The 25,262-nt window shown below is 42.2% G+C and overlaps 2 protein-coding genes and 1 pseudogene across 14 annotated transcripts in view; all 3 read right to left on the bottom strand.

Annotated features, from left to right (window-relative positions):
- Positions 1-15,201, bottom strand: part of Cdc14b (cell division cycle 14B) — a 108,865-nt gene extending 93,664 nt beyond the window's left edge. For 5 of the 13 annotated variants that reach the window (XM_090329557.1, XM_090329556.1, XM_090329559.1 and 2 more), the window contains exon 1: positions 14,861-15,189. In XM_090329557.1, the coding sequence (XP_090185683.1) occupies positions 14,861-15,020 (160 nt within the window). In that variant the 5' untranslated portion in view covers positions 15,021-15,189. Of the gene's footprint in view, positions 1-14,860 lie in introns of all 13 variants that reach the window. The other 8 variants (XM_090329563.1, XM_090329562.1, XM_090329566.1 and 5 more) reach the window with 6 other exon arrangements.
- Positions 1-25,262, bottom strand: part of Prxl2c (peroxiredoxin like 2C) — a 79,796-nt gene that overhangs the window by 8,490 nt on the left and 46,044 nt on the right. The gene's annotated exons all lie outside the window — the stretch shown is intronic.
- LOC150064978 (peptidyl-prolyl cis-trans isomerase A pseudogene) lies at positions 19,838-20,575 on the bottom strand (annotated as a pseudogene).

The following is a 25,262-nucleotide window of genomic DNA, read 5'->3' as shown; positions in this document are numbered from 1 at the left end:
GGGAAATGGCTCAAGTGGTAAAAAGCAAGCATAAGACCCTATGTTCAAATCTCACCTTTCAGCCTAATATCTAATGGCACCAACATTTCTTTCCAGACCTTCTCAGACCTAAAAGACTATTTTTGACCACTCTATGAAAATTCTCATCTTCCCTCCCCAGTAAAGTTCAAGCAGTAACTGAGTTACTGGTACATACTTTTGGGGCCCCTTTCTCCTTGATTTGAGTGCATGGTTCAGCACTGGCTCCCAGGGTAATTAACACAGCAGCAGTGTGCTTGATGATGACCTTGACATTGACTGCAGATTGACTGGGGTTTTTTGGTTTATTTTTTATAGATCATTTCAATGACAATGAAATTATGACATGACAACACTGCATAGGGCTATGTTCAATGGAATATGTAACTGATACACACACACGCACACAGCATTATTGAAGAATTGCTTTAAGGCTAGGCCTCAGTGGCTCACACCTGTAATCCTAGCTACTTTGGCTATTGAAATCTGAGGATCTCCATTCAAAACCAGTCCAGGCAGGAAAACCCATGAAACTCATCTTCACCTAACTACCAAAAGCTAACAATAGTGCTGTAGCTCAAAGCCATAGAATACTAGCTTTGAGCACAAAAGCTCAAAGACAGTACCAGACCCTGAGTTTAGTTCCCAGGACCACCCTCCCCATCCCCCCACCCGACACACACCGCTTTTTTTTCCCCATGTATTTTTTATTGTAATTAATAGGATTACATTATATTCACCAGATAGAAGGTGCATTACTTCACATACATTGATACCCTTTCTCCTCTCTTGGTCCCCATTTCCCTACCCCCCATCCTCGCCCCTCATCTTGTTTTCCCCCCTTCCCTATCCAACTTCAAATAACCAAATATGCATATATACAATATTTCAGATAACAAGGTGAAATACTGTAACAATATGAGATAACCAAGGGACAGCAAAAGAGATGAGAGATAACAGTACATTAAGGACAACAATCACTCATTATATGGCTTTTGTTTCTATGCCCTGGAGGTCCTTTCATTTAGCTTTAGCGGCATACTATATGGCCTTATGTATCCAGGTTTTCCTCTATTGTAAATCTCTGCTAGGAGAGCCCAAGGTTTCTACTGATTATGACAGATGAGGGAAACCATTGAGCCTATGTTCCTTTGAGTCTGGCTTACTTCACTTAATATGATTTTTTTCTAAGTCTTTCCATTTCCTTACAAATGGGGCCATGTCCTTCTTTCTGACAGCAGCATAGAATTCCATTACACACTGCTTTTATAGCATAAATAAATAAATAAATAAATAAATAAAAACTCCCATGGTTGTTCCTGCAGTACATGTAGTACTTAGCCACAAGTAAGATTAGCATGATCTTGTACCCAGTAAGGCCTCAAACTCCTGATCCTTCTCTTTCTCTACCACAGAAGTGCTGGGATTATAGGCATGCATCATTATGAGTTCCCAACATATTTTCAAAAACAAGCAGTAGTCCTGTTTATAAATCCTACATTAAAATAGCATTTATTCTCGAAATTATTCCTCCCCTCATCTTTTCTTGTGTACCCCCCATTCCCTTGAAACCATTTTAAAATACACAGACTTAATCTAAAGTTTCGATTAATAAGTAGCATACATCTTAATTCTAACTACTTGGGAGACTGAGCTCACTAGGACTGACCTTCCAAGGCCAGTCCAGACAGAAATATCCACAAGACTCTCATCTCCACAGAGGGAAGCTGGGAGTGGTAAGCTTATACCTACATTTCTAATCTCAGCAACTATATTCCAAAAGACAAGTAGGTGAATTATGTTCCAGGTACAAACATGGGCCAGACCCATGACCCCATCCATAAACATAGCCAGGGGAAAAAAAGGGGCTGGGGTGTGGTTTAGTGGTAGCGCACAAGTCAAGCAAGTACAGAGAGGAAGGAGAGAAGGGAGGAAGGGAAAGAAGGAGGGAGGGAAGGAAAGAAAAAGATCCAACTGTATCAGCTCTCAGAACACCACCTTTATTTTGAAAACTCTCTGAAGAAAGGAAGAAAAGGAAAAATACTCTTAATATCGTGACTGAAAGTGGTTATTGTGAAAAACTTACTGGATTAAAAACAACCTAAAGGGCCGGGAGTTTGGCCTAGTGGTTAAAGTGCTTGCCTAGCATGCATGAAGACCTGGGTTCGATTCCTCGCTACCACATACATAGAAAAAAAAGCTGGAAGTGGTGCTGAGGCTCAAGTGGTAGAGCTCTAGCCTTGAGAAAGTCCAAGGACAGTGCTCAGGCCCTGAGCTCAAGCCCAGGACTGGCAAAAATAAATAAATAAATAAAAACAACCTAAAGCCAGGCACTGGTGGCTCACACATGTAAACCCTAGTGAATCAGGAAGCTGAGATCTGAGGATCAAGGTTCAAAGTCATCCAGGGCAGAAAAGTCTATCAGAATCCTTAGGGGGAGCTGTGGTTCAAAGTGGTAGAGTGCCTTGAGCAAAAGAACTCAGGGACAGCACCCAAGCCTCACAACCAACAAACAACCAACCAACACATAGGAACCAACAGATATAGAATGCTTTATATCTTCCTTTTTCTACTCTCTCCAGGCATTTGGTTGTCTAATTCACCATACCTGGGATATAAGAGTGATAGGGGTTGGGGCTAGGAAACAGAAAGCAGATATCTCAGCTAAGGCAGATCCCATCCTCAAGCCCAGAAATCACTACACACTCCAATAGCTACCACAAGGGTAATGGTGCTTTCAAGCAGGACAAAGTAGCCTGACTCACATCAGAGGCTGAGGGAGGAGAAACTCAACTGTGGTGACAACCTGGACAACCTAGTATGACCTGGTCACAAACTAAAAATGAATGGGTGTTGGAATGAAGTTGAGTGGTAGAGTGCTTATCTAACATGCACAAAGCCTTAGGTCCCAATTCTAGTCAAGCAAAAACATTAAAAACAAAAGAGGAAACATATGTATGCCTATGTCACATGTATGTATGATTTACATCAATTTCTGTTCTAAAGGGAAAATGTGTACAGAGCCTAGGCATTGGTCCTGAGCTTTTGTGTTCAAGGCTAGCACTGGAGCCACCGTTTCACTTCTGGTTTTTTGATGTTTGTTTACTTGGAGATCTTCGTCTTATGGACTTTCCTGTCAGGGCTGGCTTCAAACTGCGATCCTCAGATCTTATCTTCCTGGGTAGTTAGGATTATAGGTATGAGCCATCAGTGCCTGGGTAGAGAGAACATTAAAAACAAAGCAAAACCTTTTTTTTAATTTAAATCTAGTTCAAGCATCCTTAGTAAGGATCTCATTCATTCAGAGGCATCTGCCTTGGCAAATCTGAGACATTTACAAACATGCTTCTCTATCAATATATCAATACAAGTAGTAGTAACCAGGTTTCCCATGCCAGGATGAGTTCCTACACACCAGCAGTTATGTCTGAGCTCTCTACTGCACATTTTACAGCAGCTATTACAAGAATAAAAGATAAAATGCACTCAAATTTTGTCGGCAAAATTGTGAATTTGTGCTTTAAGCCCTTTTAGTTTCAATGGTTTAAAATTATAACTAACACTAGAGTGCAAACCCCAGCCTCAGTGGTGTCTGGTAGCTAACCTACAGTTTTTGACACTGTATTGTCAATAGGGAAGGAAATAAGATGCTCCCGTTTCACATAGGAACTGCTTCCAACAAGCTATCTAATGACAGTATTACCATAATAAACGCCAAGAGCAATTTGAGAATAGCTTCCAAAAAGTTTAAGACCATAATTTGAACTATTTTATATTCATGTCAAAACAATTCTCCATTGCCACCCATAAAAGAATGAGAATCATGGGCCAGGAGCGTGGCGTAGTGGTATAGTGCTTACTTAACATGAAGGAACCCATGTGTTTAATTCCTTGGCACCACATACACAGAAAAAAAGCCAGAAGTGGTGCTGTGGCTCAAAGGGGTAGAGCTCTGAGTACTGTCCTTAGGCTTTCTCAAGGCCAGAGCTCTACCACTTGAGCCTCAGCACCACTTCTGGCTTTTTGCTATGTATGTGGGGTACCGAGGAATCAAACCTGGGTCTTCATGCATGCTAGGCAAGCAATCTACCACTAGGCCAAACCCTCAGCCCCTCCCTGACCATTTTTGCTCAAAGCTAATGCTCTACCACTTGGGCCACAGCTCCACTTCCAGACTTTTGGTGGATAAGAGTCAAGGCCTGGGTTGACTTCAAACCGTGATCTTCAGATCTCAGCCTCCAAAATAGCTAAGAATTATAGGCATGAACCACCTGTACCTGGCTGGCTTGGTTTTAGTAGAGACAGGAGCTTTTTCAGTAAATTATTAAATATGCATTTACATATATACTTATATATATATAAAGCTGCATCTTAAAATGAAATTTTCCCTCATTTCTTTTAAAGTTTAAATCACATACACAGAGATACACCATGAGAAGAGCACCATAAAATCTCATTTCTACCAGATATTGGATGAAATAATTCATGTTGGGCAGGAATAATCAACACTTCCACCACAAACTCCTCTCAAATTGACACTTTAAATCAAAAAAGTAAAACTCCCCGATTCCTTCATTACTTGTCTTCATTGAGATGAGGATGATTAAGTTTATTCCCTCTGTCTCTTTATAGAGGAAGAGGCTTTGTTGTTATAAATCTCCCCACCTTCTGCCTTCTTCCTCAATAACTACTGTTCTAATTCCTTTCTTAAAGGAGTTGCTCAATAACTACTTGTTGAGTGGATACATTCATTCTATAACAGAATTCATACAAATGAGTATAAATGAACAAAACACAGAGAATGATTCAGCTAAAATGGTCCTAAAATAGAGGGCTTTGCAGAATTCAGAACACCTAGATGATAATATAGCATTATGGATTGGGTAGAAAAAGATCAATGTCATACACTGTACAACAGTGCCAAGAAAGTAATTTTACTTTCAAATAAGAACTTGAAGGAACAACAGATTCCACTGACACCCAGAACAAGATGTTTTTCTTTTGTAAAAAGTATGCTGCCAACGAAATTTTCATGGTATAAAAGTGAGCTACCTGAGAAATGAAGTCAATATGTGATATGCAACTAGAATTAATTTATCCAGCCTACTTGCTCAGCTTTTCAGACTCAAAGACAATGGAACTAAATCTTTGAATAAAAAAAAAGCATTGTCTAAAAGAGCTGCTTATCTGTACTATAAACAACACTACGAACTAAAGGAGCTGAGGGGGTAAGGGAGGGAAACAGGGACAAAAACATGAAAAGCAGTATCAATGTGCAAGAAGCAATGCACCTACTACCTGACGAATCTAACTGTAACCCCTCTATACATTATCCCAACAATAATTAAAAAAAAAGAATTAAAGGAGCCGTGTAAAAGATGAATAAGGTTACACCTTACATTTTGTGATACTGGGGTTTGAACTCAAAGCCTCCTACTTGTTACTACTTGTTAATTCTCTAATACTTAAGCTACGCTTCTAACCCTTATTGTTCTGTTTTTTTTTTTTTCTGAGAGCTTTTCTTTTTGCTCTACTGCTTGAGCCATAGCACTACTTCCAGCTTTTTAATTTTTTTTTTTGGAGGGGGTTATGGGGCTTGAACTTGGTCTGGGTGCTGTCCCTGAGCTCTTCAGCTCAAGCTACCTCCCTACCCTTGAGTCAAGCCCCACTTCCCATTTTCTAGAGGTTAGTTGGAGATGAGTCTCAGGTCCTTTTGTGCCCAGGCTGGCTTTGAACCTTGATCCTCAGATCTCAGCCTTCTGAGTAGCTAGGATTACAGGCGTGACCACCATGTCCTGCTTACTTTCAGACTTTTTGATGATTAACTAGAGAGAGACGTCTCAAACATGGTCCTGTCTGGGCTGGCTTCAAACTGTGTTCAAAAGAAAGAAAGACAGGGGCCAGGAGTTTGGCCTAGTGGTTAAAGTGCTTGCCTAGCATGCATGAAGACCCGGGTTCGATTCCTCGGTACCACATACATAGAAAAAAGCCGGAAGTGGTGCTGAGGCTCAAGTGGTAGAGCTCTAGCCTTTTGAAAGTCCAAGGACAGTGCTCAGGCCCTGAGCTCAAGCCCAGGACTGGCAAAAAAAAAAAAAAAAAAAAAAAAGAAAGAAAGAAGAAAGCAAGGGAGGAAGGGAGGGAGGGAAAGAGTAAGAAAGCAAGTTCAGGTACAGTGCCAAGGCCCTGAGTTCAAGCCACAAGACTGACATCAAAAAGAAAAGAAAAATGTGTGTGTGTGTGTGTGTGTGTGTGTGTGTGTGTGCATAATTAGATTTGCTCTTCTGCTAGCTGCCGTTATTTGAGGGGCCTAAAAAAGTGAATCAGGGGGCCAAGAATTTGGCCTAGTGGTAGAGTGCTTCCCTAGCATGCATGAAGACCCGGGTTTGGTTCCTCGATATCACATACATAGAAAAGCTGGAAGTGGTGCTGAGGCTGGAGAAAGCCCAACGACAGTGCTCAGGCCCTGAGTTCAGTCCCCGGGACTGGCAAAAAAAAAAAGACATGAATTCAAATTGGGGCACAAATGAGATGATAGCAAATAAAATGAATCAGAATCCTTTCTTAACAGAAAGAGAAGACAATGATGACAAGAACAGGGGTAGAGGATGAAGCCCAGTGGTAGCATAATATTTATCATTCAAGTGCCTCTAGATTTGACCCCAGCAAATCACCCCAAGTAGAATACATATTCATTCCTCTATTCTTTAAATTAATGTAGCTACCATTTCATGAAATTTTTCTTTTTCATCAGGCAGTAATAAGATTATTTCTGTCTATTAAGCATAGAAATGCCTACAAAGAACTCCTAAGTTGAAACAAAGAAAAAAATAGCTGTTGTTAACTCATTATAAACATCCTTTCAGCAAGAGCTTGCCAACATAATTCAATTAAAAGAGGAAGTTTAGTGTTATCATAAATATCTACTACCCCAAACTTCACCTTCATTATTATCTCAATAAAATGTCACACTAATACTGAAAGTATTACTATCTATACATAGAACCAATAAAGCTTATTGGAAGTAGACAATTTTCAAGGTAACTGGTAAGCAGAAAATTCAGTCTACCAAGACTACATTTAGGACAAGCAAACAGGAAAGGATGGCACCAAGAATCACAACAAAGCAAACTCTACAATGTAAAAATCACCAGAAAGAACTACAAAGTAGTCTAGGATCTGAATACCTTTGTTGTAGCAGTATCCATGAAAAGCTACAGAAAAAGAAGAGAGAGAGAGGGTGTAAATTTTCATAGAAAGTGGAGTCCAGATGTGACAAACACCATGCAGTTCAATATCCTTGACTTCAATTAGAAACCTTAAAAAATTATCTTATTTTGGAAATTGTTGTCTACAGTTCTCTCTACCTAATAGTGGATGTCAGTACATCAGGTAAGCTACAATTAAATAACTCTGGAACCTAAAATAATAATAATAATAATGATAATGGAAAGAAACAATACTGGCAGACTGAATAGCTCATGCCCAATCATTTCATTTTCTGTCTCTACTACAAATTCTTCCCTTTCTGCAACAACAGCCATTGCACCTGTGTACCACCCTCTGAAAGGTGATTGTTCTACATAAAGAATGCAAGATTTTCAGATAAACAACCTGACCATGTTTTCATCTCAATTTACAGATCATTTATAAAAACAATGGGATCTTAAAGAGATTTACAGGAGTGAAAAATATTCTGCAAATTAGGAAGGAAAAGAAAATGCTGGCTACTAAAATATTTTACTACCAATAAAAACTAAATTTAAAGATTCATTTATATAGAACTCTCCACCCTAAGTTTGTGTTTGTGTGCTGTACATTATGTAAAAATCCTTTGAAAGTCAATCTGTTTTACAAACAAGCAAAAAAAAAATCACAGGAAAGGTCCTCTCTGACAGTAATTTGCAATGCTGGGGTCAAATCTTTTGGATAACTACCTGTAAAATACTATTTTTAAATGGAAAGGGGTATCATCAGGTTTTCAATTAACCACTCTGAAAACTGTACTGTCTATCAGTAAGGAATCAAATAATGTTTGTTTCACTTTTCTATAACTTCCTACCTGTGCATCTTTAAGAAAACAGCCCGTTCCCAGAAATTTAAATGCTACTTAATATCAGCAGGCAACCTACAAACTCTTCAATATAATAACAATACATCACAATAGTTCAAGAATGCAGTCACAGCTTAGGTTAATTCTTCCTCTAATAAAGAAAACCCTTAACATTTCTCCTAAGGCAAAAGATGACAAGGCAGTGCCAGTCTCAGCCGCCTCCTCCTTCTCCTCCTCCTCCTCCTCTTCTTCCTCTTTTCTCTTCTCCTCCTCCTTTCTCCTCCTCCTCCTCCTCCTCCTCCTCCTCCTCCTCCTTTCTCCTCCAGGGCTCTGCAGAGCTTGAGCAGGCCTCCTCAGGAGCCTTTCTGCCAGGATCGCTGTCAGAAGCAGAGGAACATTCACTGCATCTCCACGGTGCTGACTCACTGAACGTGGTGTCCAAGTATGTGCATGGAGGAACTGCTTGCTTCTCAGCTGGAAGCAGCCTTTTTCCTATTTCAGCTGTTCCAGATCAAGCACAAATGTACAGCCCTAGTCACCTGCAAGTGTGTGCCAATGCCAGGCCAGGTGCTTGGCTTGTTCCTCCCTTCATTTTCAGGGCCAATCTGACACATGAGAGAATCCAGGTCTCAAGAGATTGCTAATAATCTGTGATCAGCCTCTGTGATAAGCCTCTAGCTTAGTCTGACTCAGAGAGGCAACACTTCCATCAATGTTTCTGCACCAGGTTTCAACCACTACCTGGTCTCTCTCTTATACCTTCCAAGTTCTATTTCCATAATGAACACAGAAAACAAACCCTTCGGTAGTGGCAGAGATTACCCCCAGCCGCACAGCTCTATTGTCAGCTTTTGACAGTATTATTCATTAAGTATTTGTCAAATAAATGGCATCTGGAAAATCTGGGCTGAAAGCAAGGTCAATCTGGAAAACAGGATGAGCCCTAAAGGGCCTCTATTATCTATTTCTTTTTCCCATTTGTCAAAATCCACTAGGTTATTTGTATGCACTTCATGCCCTCTTTCCAGCCTAAAACTCCAGAATGTGGTTTCAGTCCAGCTTTCCCTAACCTCATCAAGAATTGGGGAGATCTGTTCCATCCAAAGGAGCAGCCACCATTTATTTGTACTGACTAGGAAATTGCTGGCATTAGTACTGTCTCACCAACACAATTATTCCACATTCCTATATCTATGTGCCCATCAATAGAAACGATTGAAACTTAAATGTACTAGGATATACAAGTAATAAGATTTAACATAAACTACCTAAATTGAAGATGCTGAAGAATTAAGCAAGCATAAAAATCAACAAAACAAATTCACATACTGTACTAATTAAAAAATACAAAACCAAATCACAAACAAGAAGACCAATGAGCAATTCAAACTTTGATGAGCTCCTTCCAATTCCTGAGATGTAACCATCTTTATTTAATAATTTAATAATAACTATGACATGAATCTAGATGGAAAATGAATTTGTTTTCTCCTTCACTCAGGATATAGGTAACAGTGTTGCTCACTGTCCAGAAAACAATGCTTCTATCACTGCAAACAATGTATATTATGAGTATTTTATACAGAAAGCACTCAGTAAATACTTCTTGAATTAAAGAAACTATCCCTGTTTAACGCTGTCCTCTGTGAATTTTTAAAATCCTAGAGAAAAAGGGAAAGAGGCAGTGCTGTATCTGTTTAATTTCATTTAAAGAGTAACCTGTATACTACTAATAACCAGTGTTTTAATGTGACAATCTTTTTCTTTTCTTTCTTTTTTTCCCCCAGTCCTGGGGGCACTATCCTTGTGCTTTCTCAAGGCTGGAACTTGAGCCACAGAACCACTTCCAGCTTTTTCTCTGTATGTGGTACCGAGGAATCCAAGGAAGAATCCAAGGAGGGCTTCGTGCATGCTAGGCTAGCACTCTACCACTAGGCCACACTCCCAGCTCTAAAATGCCAATCTTGACCTCAAGTGTTATTTCCCCAATAAAACTATTTATTGCTTTAATAGATGTCTAAATCTCAAAATTGAATGGTAGATACAGTAAACCTTTTTAAAGTATACAAATTTAAGACTATCAAGAATCTTTTAGCTAATAGTTATTACTAATTTTCTTTTCTAGTCAGAATTTTTTTGCTGGTCCTGGGACTTAAACTCAGGGCTTGGGTGCTGTCCCTGAGCCTCTTTGTGTTCAAATCTAGTACTCTACCACTTGGAGCCACAGTACCACTTCTGGCTTTTTCTGTGTAGTTTATTGGCCATAACAGTCTCACAGACTTTTCTGCCTGGGCTGCCTTTGGCCCACAGTCCTCAGACCTAAGCTGCCTGAGTAGCTAGGATTACAGGGCACCTGGCTCTCATCAGAAATTTTTAAAAATAAAAATAAGTCAAAGGTTTGTATCAACTATCAAATCATACAAATGACCAAGCACAGAACTTATGAAATAGTGGCAGAATGTTTAAAATGCTCTTATTCTTACTAATAAAGAGGAAAGAAAATGCAACATCCTTTAATGCAAAGATGGGAAAATTGAAGCCAGGCACTGGTGGCTCATGCCTGTAATCCTAGCTACTCAGGAAGCTGAGATCTGAGGATCTCAGTTCAAAAGCCCAGGTACCCAAATCTATGAGACTCATCACCAATTAACCATCAGAAAACTGGAAGTGGCACTGTGGCTCAAGGAGTAGAGCGGCAGCCTTGAGCTGAAGAGCTCAGGGGCAGTGCCCAGACCCAGAGATCAAGCCCAATGACCAACAAAAACAGATAGGAAAATTTAAAAATTTTCAGCCCTCTGGCAGGAAGAAATTTCATAGGAAAATCAAATGCACGCTTGTATTCTCTTGGTATTTCTACCACCTTGAGAGTTAACTAATTTAATTCCAAATCCAACTGAAAATCCTCCTCACTTCTTTTCCCATAGCTTCCCAAAACAGTAACAGTTCATTCTGATACCTTTAATTCAGTTTTCTATAGCACTATGTATAGTTCACATTGCTTGGAATCTTTCCTTTGCATGATACACTGAGGACTAAGTGAATGGCCTCAAGATGAGGGTGAGAATTAAACCCCTTTCACTCTCTTCATAGTAAGAGAGAGATTAAGTAAATGGCTAAGATAGTGCTGTGTCTGGCTAGAAGAATGATAAAAGAAAAACAAAGAGTAAGCATTCTAAATTAAATGCAAACACATGAAATCTCCTAGTATCCCCAGGAATTCTATTACAAATTGAATATGCTGCAGTTCCTCAAAATGTCAAACATGGAGTTACTTTGTGACCCAGTAATTCTACTCCTAGGTATGTATCCAAAAGAACTGAAAATATGCCCATGCAATCATGGTCATTCCTGATTATTCACAGCAATCCTATCACCCATTGATGGATCCATTTATATATACTTTGGTCTCATATTTTCACTCTAGAAATTTACTCCACAAATACAGTCAACATTAATATAGTTAGACATCTACCGGTACCACTGCAGCCATCTGTAATAGAGTCTAACAGATTCCCAAATCTGTACTTATTTATTAACCTCTAAATAAATCATGCAGGTAGAGCACAATTTCTAGAAACCGGAAGATACAAAAAATTAAAGGGTGAAAAAAACGGGAGAAGATTATTTCTCTTTTAGTAAGGCTTGATTTTAAAACAACACAAACTGGTGCTGCTTTTTAAATTAAGAAAAAACATGGACCCAGGCACTGGTGGCTAATTCATGTAATCCTAGCTCCTCAGGGAGGCTGGGATCTGAGGATCATGGTACAAAGCCAGCCTGAACAACTAAGTCCAAGAGACTCTTAACTCCAGTTAATCACAAGAAAAGCAGAAAGTAGTACTGGCTCAAGTGGTAGAGTGCTAACCTTGAGCAAAAAGGAGCCCAGGCACAGCGCCCAGGACCGAAGTTCAAGCCCCAGAGTTGACAAAAAAAAGGGGGGGACGGCAAGCCAGGAACCAGGGATCAATTGCCCTTTACTAAGTAAAAGCACAGGCCTCAGAAGCTCCCTCCTACCCCCCCCCCCACACACAAGTAATGAATACAAAGCAATCCAAAATCTGCATTTAATGTTACTTTGATGTTTCTTGTACATCATACTGAAGCAGACTATTTTACTGCTATTTTTTCCAGAAAGACAACACTATTATGACTGGAGAAATCTCAGGGAAAGCTGACCTTAAACCCGCGTTTCTTCCCCAGGAGTTAACATCTTACATACAGGCTGTGGCTTGTAATCTAGCAGTATTCTCATTTTACATAATGTACTGAACCTCCTTGATATTCTGCTTGTTATTTTCTAAAGCTGATGCATTTGAGCACATTCATACCCAGGATGGAGGACTTACTCCACTGCCATCAAAAACCTTTTTGCTACAAGTATAGCTCAGTGATAAACGCATGTGCAGGGCCCAAAGCTCCATCCTCAACACCATAAAAATGCAAAATCTTCTCGACTGAAAATAACCTAAAATGTCATCAACAGAAACCCAGATAATCTTTAGCCTAAGCAGTAATGAAAGCAAATGAAAGCCGGGCATAGGTGGCTCATGCCTGTAATTCTAGCTCCTCAGTTGACTGGGATCTGAGGATCAGGGTTCAAAGTCAGCCCAGGCACAAAAGTCCAAGAGACTCAGCTCCAATTAACCACCAGAAGACAAGAAGTGGTGCTGTGACTCAAGTGGTAGAGTGCTAGCCTTGAGCTGAAGAGCTCAGAGATAGAGGTCCAGCCCCAGGACAACAGCCAATGCAAAAAAAAAAAAGCAAATGAAGCTGGGTACTGCTGGCTCACATCTGTAATTCTAGCTACTCTTAAGGCTAAGATCTGAGGATTAGGTTTGAAGTCAGCCCCTGGCAGGAAAGTTTGAAATTCTTATCTCCAGTTAATCACAAGGGAAAAAAAAAAGAAAGTGGAATGTAGCTCCAGTGATACAGTGCTAGCTCTTATGCACAAAGCTCAAAGACAGTACCTGGGCCCTGAGTACATACACCAGGCTAAGCACAAGAAAAAAAAATAAATAAATGTAGCAAGCCTGAAGGCTGAAATCTTAAAATCCCAGAGTCAGAGCCAGGTGGGGGCAGATTGAGTCCGAGATTGGCAGAAACTCTTACTACCTCCAAATAACCAGCAAAAGGCTGGAAATGGAAGTGTGTGGCTCAAGTGGTAGAGTGCCAGCCTTGAGCAGTGCCAGAGCACCCAGGACCAGCTTTAAAAATGAAGCAAATATTAGGCAGGTTTTATTTGGACAATTAGCTAAAATGTACTGCAAATACAAAGTGCAAAACAGTGTATGCTGCCCTGCAAAGGTAAGGGGAAGAACAAATACATGTATATGCGTGTCTATTTGGGAAAATTCAAGAGACACTTAAGATTTGCTGCCTCAAAAAGACAAGCACCAGGTATACAAGTTATGAAGTGCATAGTTTGCCCTAAATCTAAATGCTTTTAAACAAAGATCCTCTTAAGAAGTCACGAATAACAATTCCCCCCCCTTTCCTCCTCGGAAGGACTTGGATTCTCCACTTCATCACACTGTTTTCACCCCCTACAGCGGGAACCTCTCGCACCCCAGCAGCTGCCTGCCAGAGAGGGGTACTCAAGAGCACCCCTTTGTTTTTCTTCCTCAATTCCAAACACGAAGACATCTCTCCTCTAATTTCACCTACATTTAAAATGGACTTTCGCTTTCAGATTGTCCCTCAACCCAGAATACACTTTCTACTAAATTAAACTCTCCAAACCTTCCTAAATCCGTGTTCTCACCTCTGCACAGCCTACCTCGTTTATCAAAGGCCTTAAGGGCGGGAAATCGTTTCTACAAACCCACACCGAGGTTGACACAATCATGCCACCGAAAACAACAAATCCCCTCTCCGCTGTGGACAGCCACGCGACTGACAAAGCGTGTCCACGCACATCCATCCCGCGAAATGCCTTCGCGCGTTTCGGCGTCAATCTTGCAAAGACACAGCTGCCGAACTGGATGTAGTCCTCAAGCATGGTCGAACCAGCACTAATCAAAAACCAGTACTAATCAAAAATCAGTACCGGAGAGTGGTGCTTTTCTTCCTGCTCTGGCTGGCTGGAATTTCTCAAAAGTGACAGCTCTGGGCATCCAGCATGCTGACTGGTTCAAAAGCCACCAACACGACACCTTCCTTCCCGGAGCACTGGAGCGGCGAGGGGGGGGGGGGCGCAGAGATTTCCCAGGAGGTCCGGGAGCGCGTGGGTGCACGTCGGGGAGAGGAAGGGCAGTGAGGACAGAACTGGGGGGGCTCTGGCTTCCCGCGCCAGCTGGGGAAAGCGACCCCAGGTGGGGGTCCCTCCCGAAAGAACCGGTGGGGGGGGGATTGCAACACAAGGGTAATTCCCAGCCGGCCCAGCTCGGCGACCTCGGAGAATCCGGGGGCCGGGAGGCTCGGGCGCACGTGTGACCCCCACCGAGCTCCGGATCCTCCAGGTCTGCAGTAAGTCGGGAAAAGCCTGAGGGCAGAACCGGACCTCCGGAGCGCAAACTAAAGCTGGGAATTTAGAAAGGTGACCCCAGGCCCACCTTGCCGGGGGAGGGGGGTGGAGGAGGGTGTAAGGGGGAAAGTTACAGCTCGAAGCCCACGCAGCTAGGAACTCGAGGTGGGGGGGGTGCGCTCCCGGGAGGAATTGGGGACCCTAAAAGGGGGTGTGGCGGCTGGAGGTTTTCTGCAGGTGGGGGTGAAGGCGTGCCAGTCGGGCCCTGACTGGGCAGACCCGGGTGGGTGGACCCGGGGCCCCCGCCACGCGCTCGCTCGCCGGCTCACCGGTGATGTTCAGGTACAGGTTGTCCTGCTGGTCCAGGCGGGACAGTTCCTGCGACGTGGAGCTGCGGCTCTTCTTCACGCTGGGTGAGGTGGACGAGGAGCGCCGCGAGCAGGGGGGCGCGGTGGCCCAGTTCTGCCGCCGCTCGTTCTTCCGCTTCATGGAGGCGGCCGCAGCCCGTCAGGGGGCCACGACCATGGCCCCGCGCACCCCACTAGCCCGCAGAGGCCCCCCGCCAGCCCCGCGCGCGAGCGCCCGGGGCGGCGGGCGCTGAACAGCAGCGCTGCAGGGACGGCCGAGCCTGAGGGAGGCGGCCACGCAGGAGCCGGAGGAGGGGCCCGGCCCACGGCGCCCGCCCCGTGGCGCCCGCCCCGCTCTCTCCCCCGGCGGCCGCAGGACCCGCAGCGCAGCCTTCGCTACAGCGCCTCCTGCCGCCGCGGGCGCCCCCAGCCCGCTCCTAAAGCTGAGGCGACCGCTCTGCGGCCCGCGGTGGGGGCTGCCCAGGGCAAGCGCGCGCGCCCACCGCGGCCACGCAGGCTGCAGCTGAGGTACTGAAGCACCGCGGGCCGAGACTCCCGGGGGACCCCAGGAGGGCTGTTCCGTAGAGCTTCATTCACAAAAAAAAAAAAAAAAAAAAAGGAAAAAAAAAAAAAAGGAGGGCCCACAACCCTCCTTGGGGCTGCAGACCGAAGCCTTTCATTGGTCAGCGAGGCGTGACGTCACGGAGACGGGGCTTTTCTACAGGCAGGTACTCGGTGACGCCATAAAGAAAAGTCTGACCGGCTCCACCAATCAGAGATGAGGTGTGCTCGCGACCCCTCCGCTAGACCCCCAACTTTACTCTCTTCTGTGTCCTCCGGATGCCGGCACTCCCAACTCCCCAGTGCTCTTTATTGAGTCACCAAACCCTCACACAAGACTTAACTCCAGGTCTGTGGTATATAAGTATTTCTTGATGTTCCTTGTAATTCGCGCCAAACGAAAGACGTGCCATGGCTTCGGGCTGAGACGAGTACCGACTGAGTAAATTGCCTGAAACTGTGGAGTTGATCTGAGAACTTGAGAATTATTTAATGCAGATGTGCTCCAATTATCCACCAAAAGACCAAGCAAGTTGATAAAACGACAACGGAAATCCGATTTGCTATAATTGTTTTGCACCTCCCCATGAGACCCAGCACTCATTTATCCTGTTGCTGTGTTTACTTGCGGTGTCCACAGGTCCGATTATATTATGAAGCACTGAAGCAAATCACCCTCTCCTTTTTCTACTGGGTTTAAATATGTCTGATCTTCCTAGAATTTAACCACAACTGTCTTTTGGGAGAATTTTGAAACAACTTTCCTTCTAGTGTCTAAATAAGTGAAAAGACTTGGCTGATTTTAAAGCTCCGATTTTTACATATGAAAAAATCCTACATTCACCAATATTTAAATGTCTTAATCAGCAATTGTGCATTTACACTCAACATGCTGAGAGAGAAGAATCTGAGTTTCCCTCACACCTCTCAGAAATGCTAATTTCCCAGTTGTTCCTCTAGAGAGGCTATTTGACTTCCATTGTTGTGAGCTTTTCCCTTAAGCACTGAAAAATAAGGAAGTGGTTGGGAAGTGGTCTCCCCTCCCCCAGCCTGGAACTGGAGACCTAGACTTTATAAGGGCTGTCTCTTGATATTAGTATCTATATTCATTCTTCCTTCCTTGGTTTCCCTTAAGTGAATTGGAGAAGGCCTTAAGGTTGGGGATTCTAGGTCTCTGGCCCAAACTCCTAGGTTTAATAGGTTGGATGGAGCACTTATCCCAATATGTTTGGGTTGGGGAAAAGAGATTTACCCCATCTCCTCTTCTTCCCCAAGACATTTACTATAGCTTTAAGTAGAAGGAGGAATTGGAAACAGGGGAAGTATTTGTTAAATTAGTCTTAGTCACAAGTGTGTTTAAGTTGTAGCAGTCACAGGTGGTCTTGGCAGCTCATTGTCTCAGTATTGGTCAGTTGGGAGCCTTATTATAAGTCATTGACAGCCGTTGTTGATCCTTCCAGACTTTCAAAATGGTTGCAAGTTGACCACTGCAGGATAGCATGGCTCAGGGCAAAGGCTATAGATACAAAGTGGAGGCGGGGATGATGGGTTTTCATTCCCTTATTAGATGGTTTGTGTGTTTTTCAGCAAAAGCAGCTACTAAAGTCCCTCTTACAGTAGCAAAAAATGGAGGAATATTTCAGAGCCAGTGAAGTGCTGTGCAAATGAGTCTTGGTGAACAGGAACTTTGAGGGCACACAGCCTCTGTTTTGACCTAGAAGAAAGAAATCCTTTCACACAATTTTAGGGTTATGGGGCAGAAAAGCCACCAAGTATCCCTGGAAGATTAAAGTAGGTCTTGATCATTTTGAACAGGTGTTTCATTGGAGTTGTCCTAACGATTTCTTAAAATTACAGAAATAGCAATATCCCTGTCACTGTCAGTCAGCTACAGGGTCTGGCTGTATAATGTATCCCAAGGAGGCCTGCAACTCTCTATGTCCCAGGCTGGACTTGAACTCACAATCCCTCCTTCTGCTTCTCTCTCCTAATTGCTGAGATTACAGATTCTGCACTTTTTGGGAAATTGAAGTGTATTTTCCCTAGATGGAAAAGTTCTGCTGGTACCTGAGCTTGTATAAGTATGTCCACATAAGGTCTGCTTTTGTTAAGGCTTGGTATCCACGCCAAGCATATGATTATTGTCTTTAAAAGCTGGGTGCAAGTTTTGTTCCTGGATGCTGGTGTCTAAGACAGTCTACCATGCAGTTGCTGTTTCTTCTTTTTTTTTTTTTAATAAAGGCTCAAATATTCAATCTTTCAAAATGTGGCTTCTCTGTTTTCTCACTGTGCTGTACAACATTTTGTGAAGGTCTCCTTTCACCAACTCTTATAGTCAAGTGGCAGGGTCACAGGAAACTTGGGAGCTCCAAGATTCTTGTGAGTTCATGGTATAGGTCAGGTCGGTCCAGGAACCTATTTTCCAAGTCCTTGCCCCTGCTTCTAGGGATTCAGACATGCCTATCACCTAAGGATAGGACTGAGATTTCACTCTTTCACCTAAGGATAGGACTGAGTTTTCAAGATGGTGCCAAGATGGTGCCAGTTAGACCCAATATCCATAGTTCACTTCTTTTCTCATCTTCAAATAGAATAGTCTAGAATTTAAGCAAAGTACAATCATAAACAGCAGCTTGATCAAGATGCTTGTCTTGCTGCCTTCTTCGTGTCTCCTGTCCCTTTCATTCCTCCCTCTAGGTTCTTGGCCCTAGTTGACGTCCTGCTCGAGTGCTGCGAGGCTGAGGAACGCTGTCTTCCAAGAAAACTTGGATCCAAGTGATTGTGTGACCAGCTCAGAGTGGCCCGCCCGAGACATCTCGGTCAACGCTGAGAGTGGAGACGGCGAGAGGTAAGTGACTGGCCATGGGACAGGCATCATCGTCACAGGAATCGTTCCTAGGCTCTCAAGACACGAGGAACTTGGGTTAAAAAGAAAGACTTAAAGGCATTTTTCAATACCCTAGAAGAATTATGTCCTTGGTTCTCCAAGGAGGGAACGATTAACAAGGTTAAATGGCAAAGAGTTGGAGATTGTTTATTAAGAAGATTCATGTTTTTATAAGAATTTTCATGTAATTATTGCAATTGTGGTCAAATAAGGAACATTTTCTGCTTGAAAATGCAGCATAGTGCATGCTTGGCCATGTACACTGTAAATAGCCTTTACCAAATGTGTTTGACAAGGAATTGTTTTTATGTGGATAAAATGATCATTGATCTTAAAGATTGCCTTTTTTACAATTCCCCTACACCCTGATGATATTTTGTTAGTGGCTCAGGACAAGCCAGATCTACTTTCTAAAGCCTTTCTTAGCCTTGGCTTGCAAATAGCTCCTGATAAAGTCAATTTCGTGTTGACTGCCTCCATACCCTTAGATATTCAATGGCTCAGGCATTATTTAAAATTGCCTAATAATATCTTTCTGCCCCTCAATGATATTCTGCGAGGAGACTCTGACCTCTCCTCCCCCCACAAGCTTACAGCAGGACTGCCTCCACACCCTGTCCCTGAGGAGCTACAATCGCCTGCCTCTTAGGCCTTAAGTTCCCAGCTCCTAGAAAGTGCCGCAGGCCCCAGCTCCTGGGTGTAGCTAGCCTAGCAGCATCTTAGCAACTGGCAAGCCCCTTGTCCTGGCCAGAGCCATCCAGATGCTGCTCTTAAAGAGGACCCGCCCTATAATCTCTAGGGAGAGACAAGATACGGATGTTGTGACATTCTATGATAACTGCATTAGTTATGAAAAAATTGGCATAGAACTGCACCCCCAATTCTAGAGGCCACAGTCTAATCGCATGGGGAGCAGTGGCCTATTGGCTGGAAAAACAATTGGAGCTACTAAAATTAATAGGGATCAGGCAAATACAAGTTTCAAATACAGGTTTCTCCCTACAGTAAATATGCCCATGAGAGCCACCCGACCAGGGCTCCCAAGTCTTTCATCAATTCCTAATAATTTGTATATTTATGCTATTGAGATAAAAGATTGCTTTTTTCTAGAAACAGTGGTTTTCCTTTAACAACCTTTTTTGTAAAAGATGCCCAGGTGAAAAGCAAAGGCCTCCAGAGGTAAGTATCGGCCGACCCCCTGTCTGTGTTTTGTTTTGTTTTGAAGAAAGTGCACTGTGGGCCTAAAACAGAGAGAAAAGAAGGCTGGACGCAGCATGCTCTCTAAGGCCTAGGTGGTCAAGGGACGCCTTGACACCCCCCCCCTTCTGAGTTTCTTGTGGATAACAGGGCATGCCTGAGAGTCCCACCGGCAAGGCATGTCTAAATCTAAAAATAGCTGTTTGGTGAAAACATTCATCTGAATTCATGTTTTTGTGTTAAGTGTATCTGATTGAGTCCAATTTTCTTGTTATATGTCAATGTCTGATTCCGTTTCAGAGCCTTTTTTTTTGTTGTTGTTGTTGTTTAGTTTTTATTCATAATCATAAACTTAACTCTGCAATCCAGCTAGACTTGGGACTAAGGAAAACATGGAACCCAAAGAACTGCAGTGAGAGCACAAAGAGTATAGGATATTGCAAGCAGATGGGGTGGAAGGGTGCTCTCCTCAGCTATAGAAGGAATGGTCTGACAAGATAAACCAAGTCAAATGTATTAGAGTTGTCCACAGTCGGTAATGGTGACCTTCTTGCTGGTCTTGCCATTCCCAGACCCAAACCCCTGCATGGCTTCCACAACTTCCATGCCTTCTTTCACCTTCCCAAACACCACATGCTTGCCATCCAACCAATCAGTCTTGACAGTGCAGATGAAAAACTGGAAGTCATTTGTGTTTGGCCCAGCATTCGCCATAGACAAGATGCCAGGACCGGTATGCTTCAGGATGAAATTCTCATCTTCAAACTTCTCTCCGTAGATGGACTTGCCACCAGTGCCATTATGGCACGTGAAGTCACCACCCTGGCACATGAATCCTGGGATGATCCTGTGAAAGCAGGAACCCTTATAGCCAAATCCTTTCTCTCCAGTGCTTAGAGCACGAAAATTTTCTGCTGTCTTTGGAACTTTGTCTGCAAATAGCTCGAAGCAGATGTGGCCCAAGGGCTTGCCGTCGGCGGCAATGTCGAAGAAGAACACGGTGGGGTTGACCATGGCTGATAGCTGGTAACCACAAGCGACAGCGGCGTCTGCAAAGCTTCAGAGCCTTTTGTAGGTAGGTTAGGATGGCCTCCGTCTGCCAGCTACCAGGAAATGGAAATCTATCTTTCCGTCACTCTGGTAGTTTAAGGCCCGGCATGCCATCAAAAATTTAGGAGTCTCTTAAAAGTCTCTGCTTCTCTGTCTTGTTCGTGTTACATATTTTTCCTTCTCCAGTTTTGTCTTTAAAATTGGTACCAGTTCTAAATATGGATCCTTATGTTTTTTCTGCGTGTACTCAAGCACACATCCTTATTATCTATTTGAATATTTCTGGGAAGTAAAAGTTTTGGCCCCACTGGGGCCTGGTAAGGCCCCTCCCAATCAGTTGAGGTGAGCAGAGGCCAGACAAAGCAGCTACAGGCTTCTAGTTTCCTTTTTCCTATAACCTGCTAAAGTGACAGTCTGGAGACAGTTGGTGGCAGGACACAAACTTCAGTCTTAGTTCTCCTAAGTTTAAGACTCCCACCCAACTTTCATCTGTAAAAGGTATTATGGTAATATGTCTAATATCAGGAACTAGCTCTGAAAAAATAAATTTCAACTAGTCGCTTTGTTAAAAAGCTTTGTTTTAAAACTTGGTTGTCACCCACAAGAATAAGATTAGCAAAAAACCCTCATGATACTAAAATTTCCGGAAAATGAACAGCCGATATTAATTTTGCGCACTTTAAGATCTTTGCATATGAATGTGTGTGTGTGTGAATGGGTATGAGTGGACATTGTTCAAGGTTAAATTGTGAGCATACTATGTAAAACAATGGATAAATTTATACCTAAACACAAATGCAATTTGGTAATTCTAAGTTTAAACTTCAAGAAAAGTATTAGGTTTAAATGTTTCCTATGTCTCAAAGGATTATTGCATTGTTTTAAAGAGAAAGTGGTAAAAAGTATTTTTTCTAAAGATCCTGAAATCTGCATTTTAAAAATCTGGTATTGCAATGCATACAGCTGTTTACATTGCAAACATTGTATCCTGTTTAGCACAGAGGTATTAGGGAATTTGGAATTTATTACTTTAAAGTTTGGAGACATGTATTAGAGATTTAAATGTAAATTTGTTTATTAATGTCAAAAAATCATAAACAGACGATTTTTTTACTATTAAAGCATTGCCATAGTTTACGAATATATAATTTTCTGATTTTGCTGATATATCATTAAGAAGACATGTGATTTTATTTGTAATTATGTAGACATATCTTCAATCTGAGAATAGGAAATTTGTGTGCTAAGTATAAATATTAAAGAGTTTGACCCTCCCCCCCTTTTTTTGCTGGAGGAACTGGTGGTATTAAACTTGAGCCATACCCCTAGACCTTAAACCTTCTTTACCCTTTTTTTATGTCATGTTCAGATAGTGACAAAAAATAGCTGGTATTTGTTTTGTGTTTGAGACTTCTTTTGATTTTTCACCTGTTTAATGGGGGTTACCTCTAGGCTTTGAAAATGTGCCTACAGGAAACATGCTTCAATTTGCTTGCTTGGGTAGCTGATTGACTGTCCATTGTTCAATCATTGATCACAGAAATTTAGGGCTTGGAAGCTACTTAGGGTGCTTGTTTAAGCTTGTCATTTCACAGTGAGAACAGAGGGCATTAATAAATGGCAGTTGCTGAGAGCCTAAAAATGTTTTCCAAGACTCTGAGTGGTCTTTCCCTGATCTCTGAGCTTAGTGAGTCTGTGATTCTTATCATTATGGCCAGTACCATAAAAATAACAACTGAAAGAGGGTTTTTCTAAAATAATTATACAGCTGTACTGCAAAAACATTCCAGTCTTTCACAGGTAAAATTCCTTTTGAAAGGCAAATAACTAATGGATCATTTTCCTGTGCATATATTTCAGGGAAGTCATCTTCTGAAAACTTGATACTGTACATAGTGAAAACCGGTTGATAGATGTGAATGTGGATGTCACATAATATCAGTTTCATTATTAGAGAATTGTAGTATTAACTACATGAAGATAAATCATTTACACAAAGTCAAACTTTTATAGAAAGCTAGATAGATCAGATAGCAGGCTTGCAGAGAAAAGAACCCAGCAAAATCTTCACTGACATACTGAAGAAGTTGGTTTTATTTTCTTGGGTATTATGGTAATCCCAGCATTAATCTGAGGCCCCCAAACTCCAGTCCCTGAGACTGAAAGTCTATTAGGAGAATAGAATGGGAAGAACTACATATGTGTCAAGCGATCACCAAAGTAGACAATGTGACATCCCCTTGGATGAGATTCTCATTATTTAGCTGATGATCCCTCATTTCAGGGGTCAAAGCAGCTATCCCAGGTCATTTAATTTGTTTAGTTGGAAATCAGGACACAGGAACCCCTGTGGTTCCCAAGAATGGAGAAGTTAGCACCCTTTTTCACAGGTGAGTGTAGAATGGTAGGCTTATAGATGAGTTTCTGAAACTGAATAATCTCTAGAGTTGTATTAATATCAGAAAGTTGTTTTCATTTCTCTGAGATTCACAGCAGACCCTAATGTAGGTTTGAAGGGTTTTGTTGTGTATTTTTTCAAATATTTAATGATGAAAATATGGACATAAAATTTAAAAGAACTATATAATGAAAAGGCATAAATGTGCCAATGACATTCTGCAACATTTGCATTATTATCAATATTATTATTATTTTACCAGTCCTGGGGCTTGAACTCAGGGCCTGAGCATTGTTCTTGGGCTTTCTGAAGGCTAGAGCCATGAGCCATGGCACCACTTCTGGATTTTTCTGTGTGTTTGGTACCAAGGAAGCGAAACCCCATCTTCATGCATGCTAGACAAGCACTTTACCACTAGGCCAAACTCCCAGCCCCATGTATTAATTTTTATTAGGTTTGGTTTTGTTTGTGCTCCTGGAATGGAACCCAAAGACTCAGGCTTAGTGAGCATTCTATCACTGACTTCATAAACATCTACCCTGTAATGTTGTAGATTTTGAAACAGTATTCCTGCTGTTAATTTGTTTACCTGGTTATAAATGTCCTCCTGCTAAAAATAAAATATTTTAAAAATAGGAATGGGGGCATGGATAGGTGAGAATTCTGATTATTTTAAGTCTTATGATCCAAGTATGACTAAAGATGCTTTTGCCCAAAGAAGCCTGTGCCTCAAGACATTATTCTCTACATCTCTCCCTTGTATGGCCTTTGAAAAATGCTGAGCTATATTTCTGTCAGAAATTATGTCCACACATATTATTAAATCCTAAAATAATTCATAAATGTCCACAAATATATTTCCTGTGCTAAAGAAAGCCCCCCAACACTATCCATGCTCATCATCCTCATTATTAGCTTCCTAATTCCATACCTTTTCATATCTTAGCAACTTTTCACCTACGTGTGTGCATGTGCACACACACACGTGTGTGCCTCCCCCCAACTACCTTTTTTTTCACTGAATGCTGGCACTTTACCACTTGACCTACAATTCTCCTTTTAGCTTTTTGGTGGTTTATTAGAGATAAGAGTCTCATGAACTTTTCTACCCAAGATGGCTTTAAACTGTGTACCTCAGATCTCAACTTCGTGAATTGCTAGGACTACAGGTGTGACCACTAGCATCTGGCTCCAATGACCTTGTAAAAATTGAAGTGTAATTAGCATACGATAAAAGCAAAATTTCTAGGTGCTATACTCTGGATCTGGAGTGTCTCCAAAAGACTTATATACTCAGGTTTGGTCTCCAACTTGGCACTATTGGGAGGTGGTAGAAACTTTATGTTGTTGTTTTGTGGGTCATAGGGTTTGAACTGGGCTTGGGCGCTGTCTCTGAGCTCTTCAGCTCAAGGCTACCGCCATACCCTTGAGCCAAGCCCCACTTCCCATTTTCTAGAGGTTAACTGAAGATAAGAGTCTCAGGTCCTTTTGTGCCTGGACTCACTTTGAACCTTGATCCTTAGATCTCAGCCTCCTGAGTAGCTAGGATTACAGGTGGGAGCCACCACACCTGGCTAAAAACTTTTAAGAGGTGAAGCCTTGTGGGAGGTTTTAGTTGAGTTGTGCTTCAAAAGGAACTAGAACACTGCAAAAGGAACTAGAACACTGTTCTAGTTCCTTTTCTCTCACATCTAGGCTGTGAGGTAAGCAGCTTTGCTCTTCACATGCTCTTTGCCATGATGTATTGTTTTGCAACTGGCTCAAAAGTAATGAAACAATTTGGATCAAAATCTTGAGACAACAAAAGCAACCTTTTAATTTGATAACATTGTTGAGTACCAATGGCTCAAGCCTCTAATCCTCAGAGGGTAAGATCTGAGGATCACAGTTCAAAGCCATCCTGAGCACTGAAGTCCATGAGACTCTACTTTGAACTAACCACCAGAAAACTGGAAGTGATGCTGTAGCTCAAAATGGTAGAGTTTAGGGACAGTGCCCAGGCCCAGAGTTCAAGCCCCATGATGGACAAAAAAAAAAAAAACCCAAAGCCTGATACTCGTAGATATTCTGACAGAAAGCAAACACAGTAGATGTTTGTTCAATGAGTTGGGTTTTTTTTTTTTTGCCAGTCCTGGGGCTTGAACTCAGGGCCTGAATACTGTCTTTGGGCTTTCTCAAGGCTAGAGCTCTACCACTTGAGCCTCAGCACCACTTCTGGCTTTTTTCTATGAATGTGGTACCGAATAATCGAACTCTGGTCTTCATGCATGTGAGGCAAGCACTCTACCACT

Source organism: Megascapheus bottae, chromosome 3 (assembly GCF_031878675.1).
Source record: "Megascapheus bottae isolate mThoBot1 chromosome 3, mThoBot2.hap1, whole genome shotgun sequence".
NCBI classification, from domain to species: Eukaryota; Metazoa; Chordata; class Mammalia; order Rodentia; family Geomyidae; genus Megascapheus; species Megascapheus bottae.
This window is presented reverse-complemented; position numbering and strand designations above follow the sequence as displayed.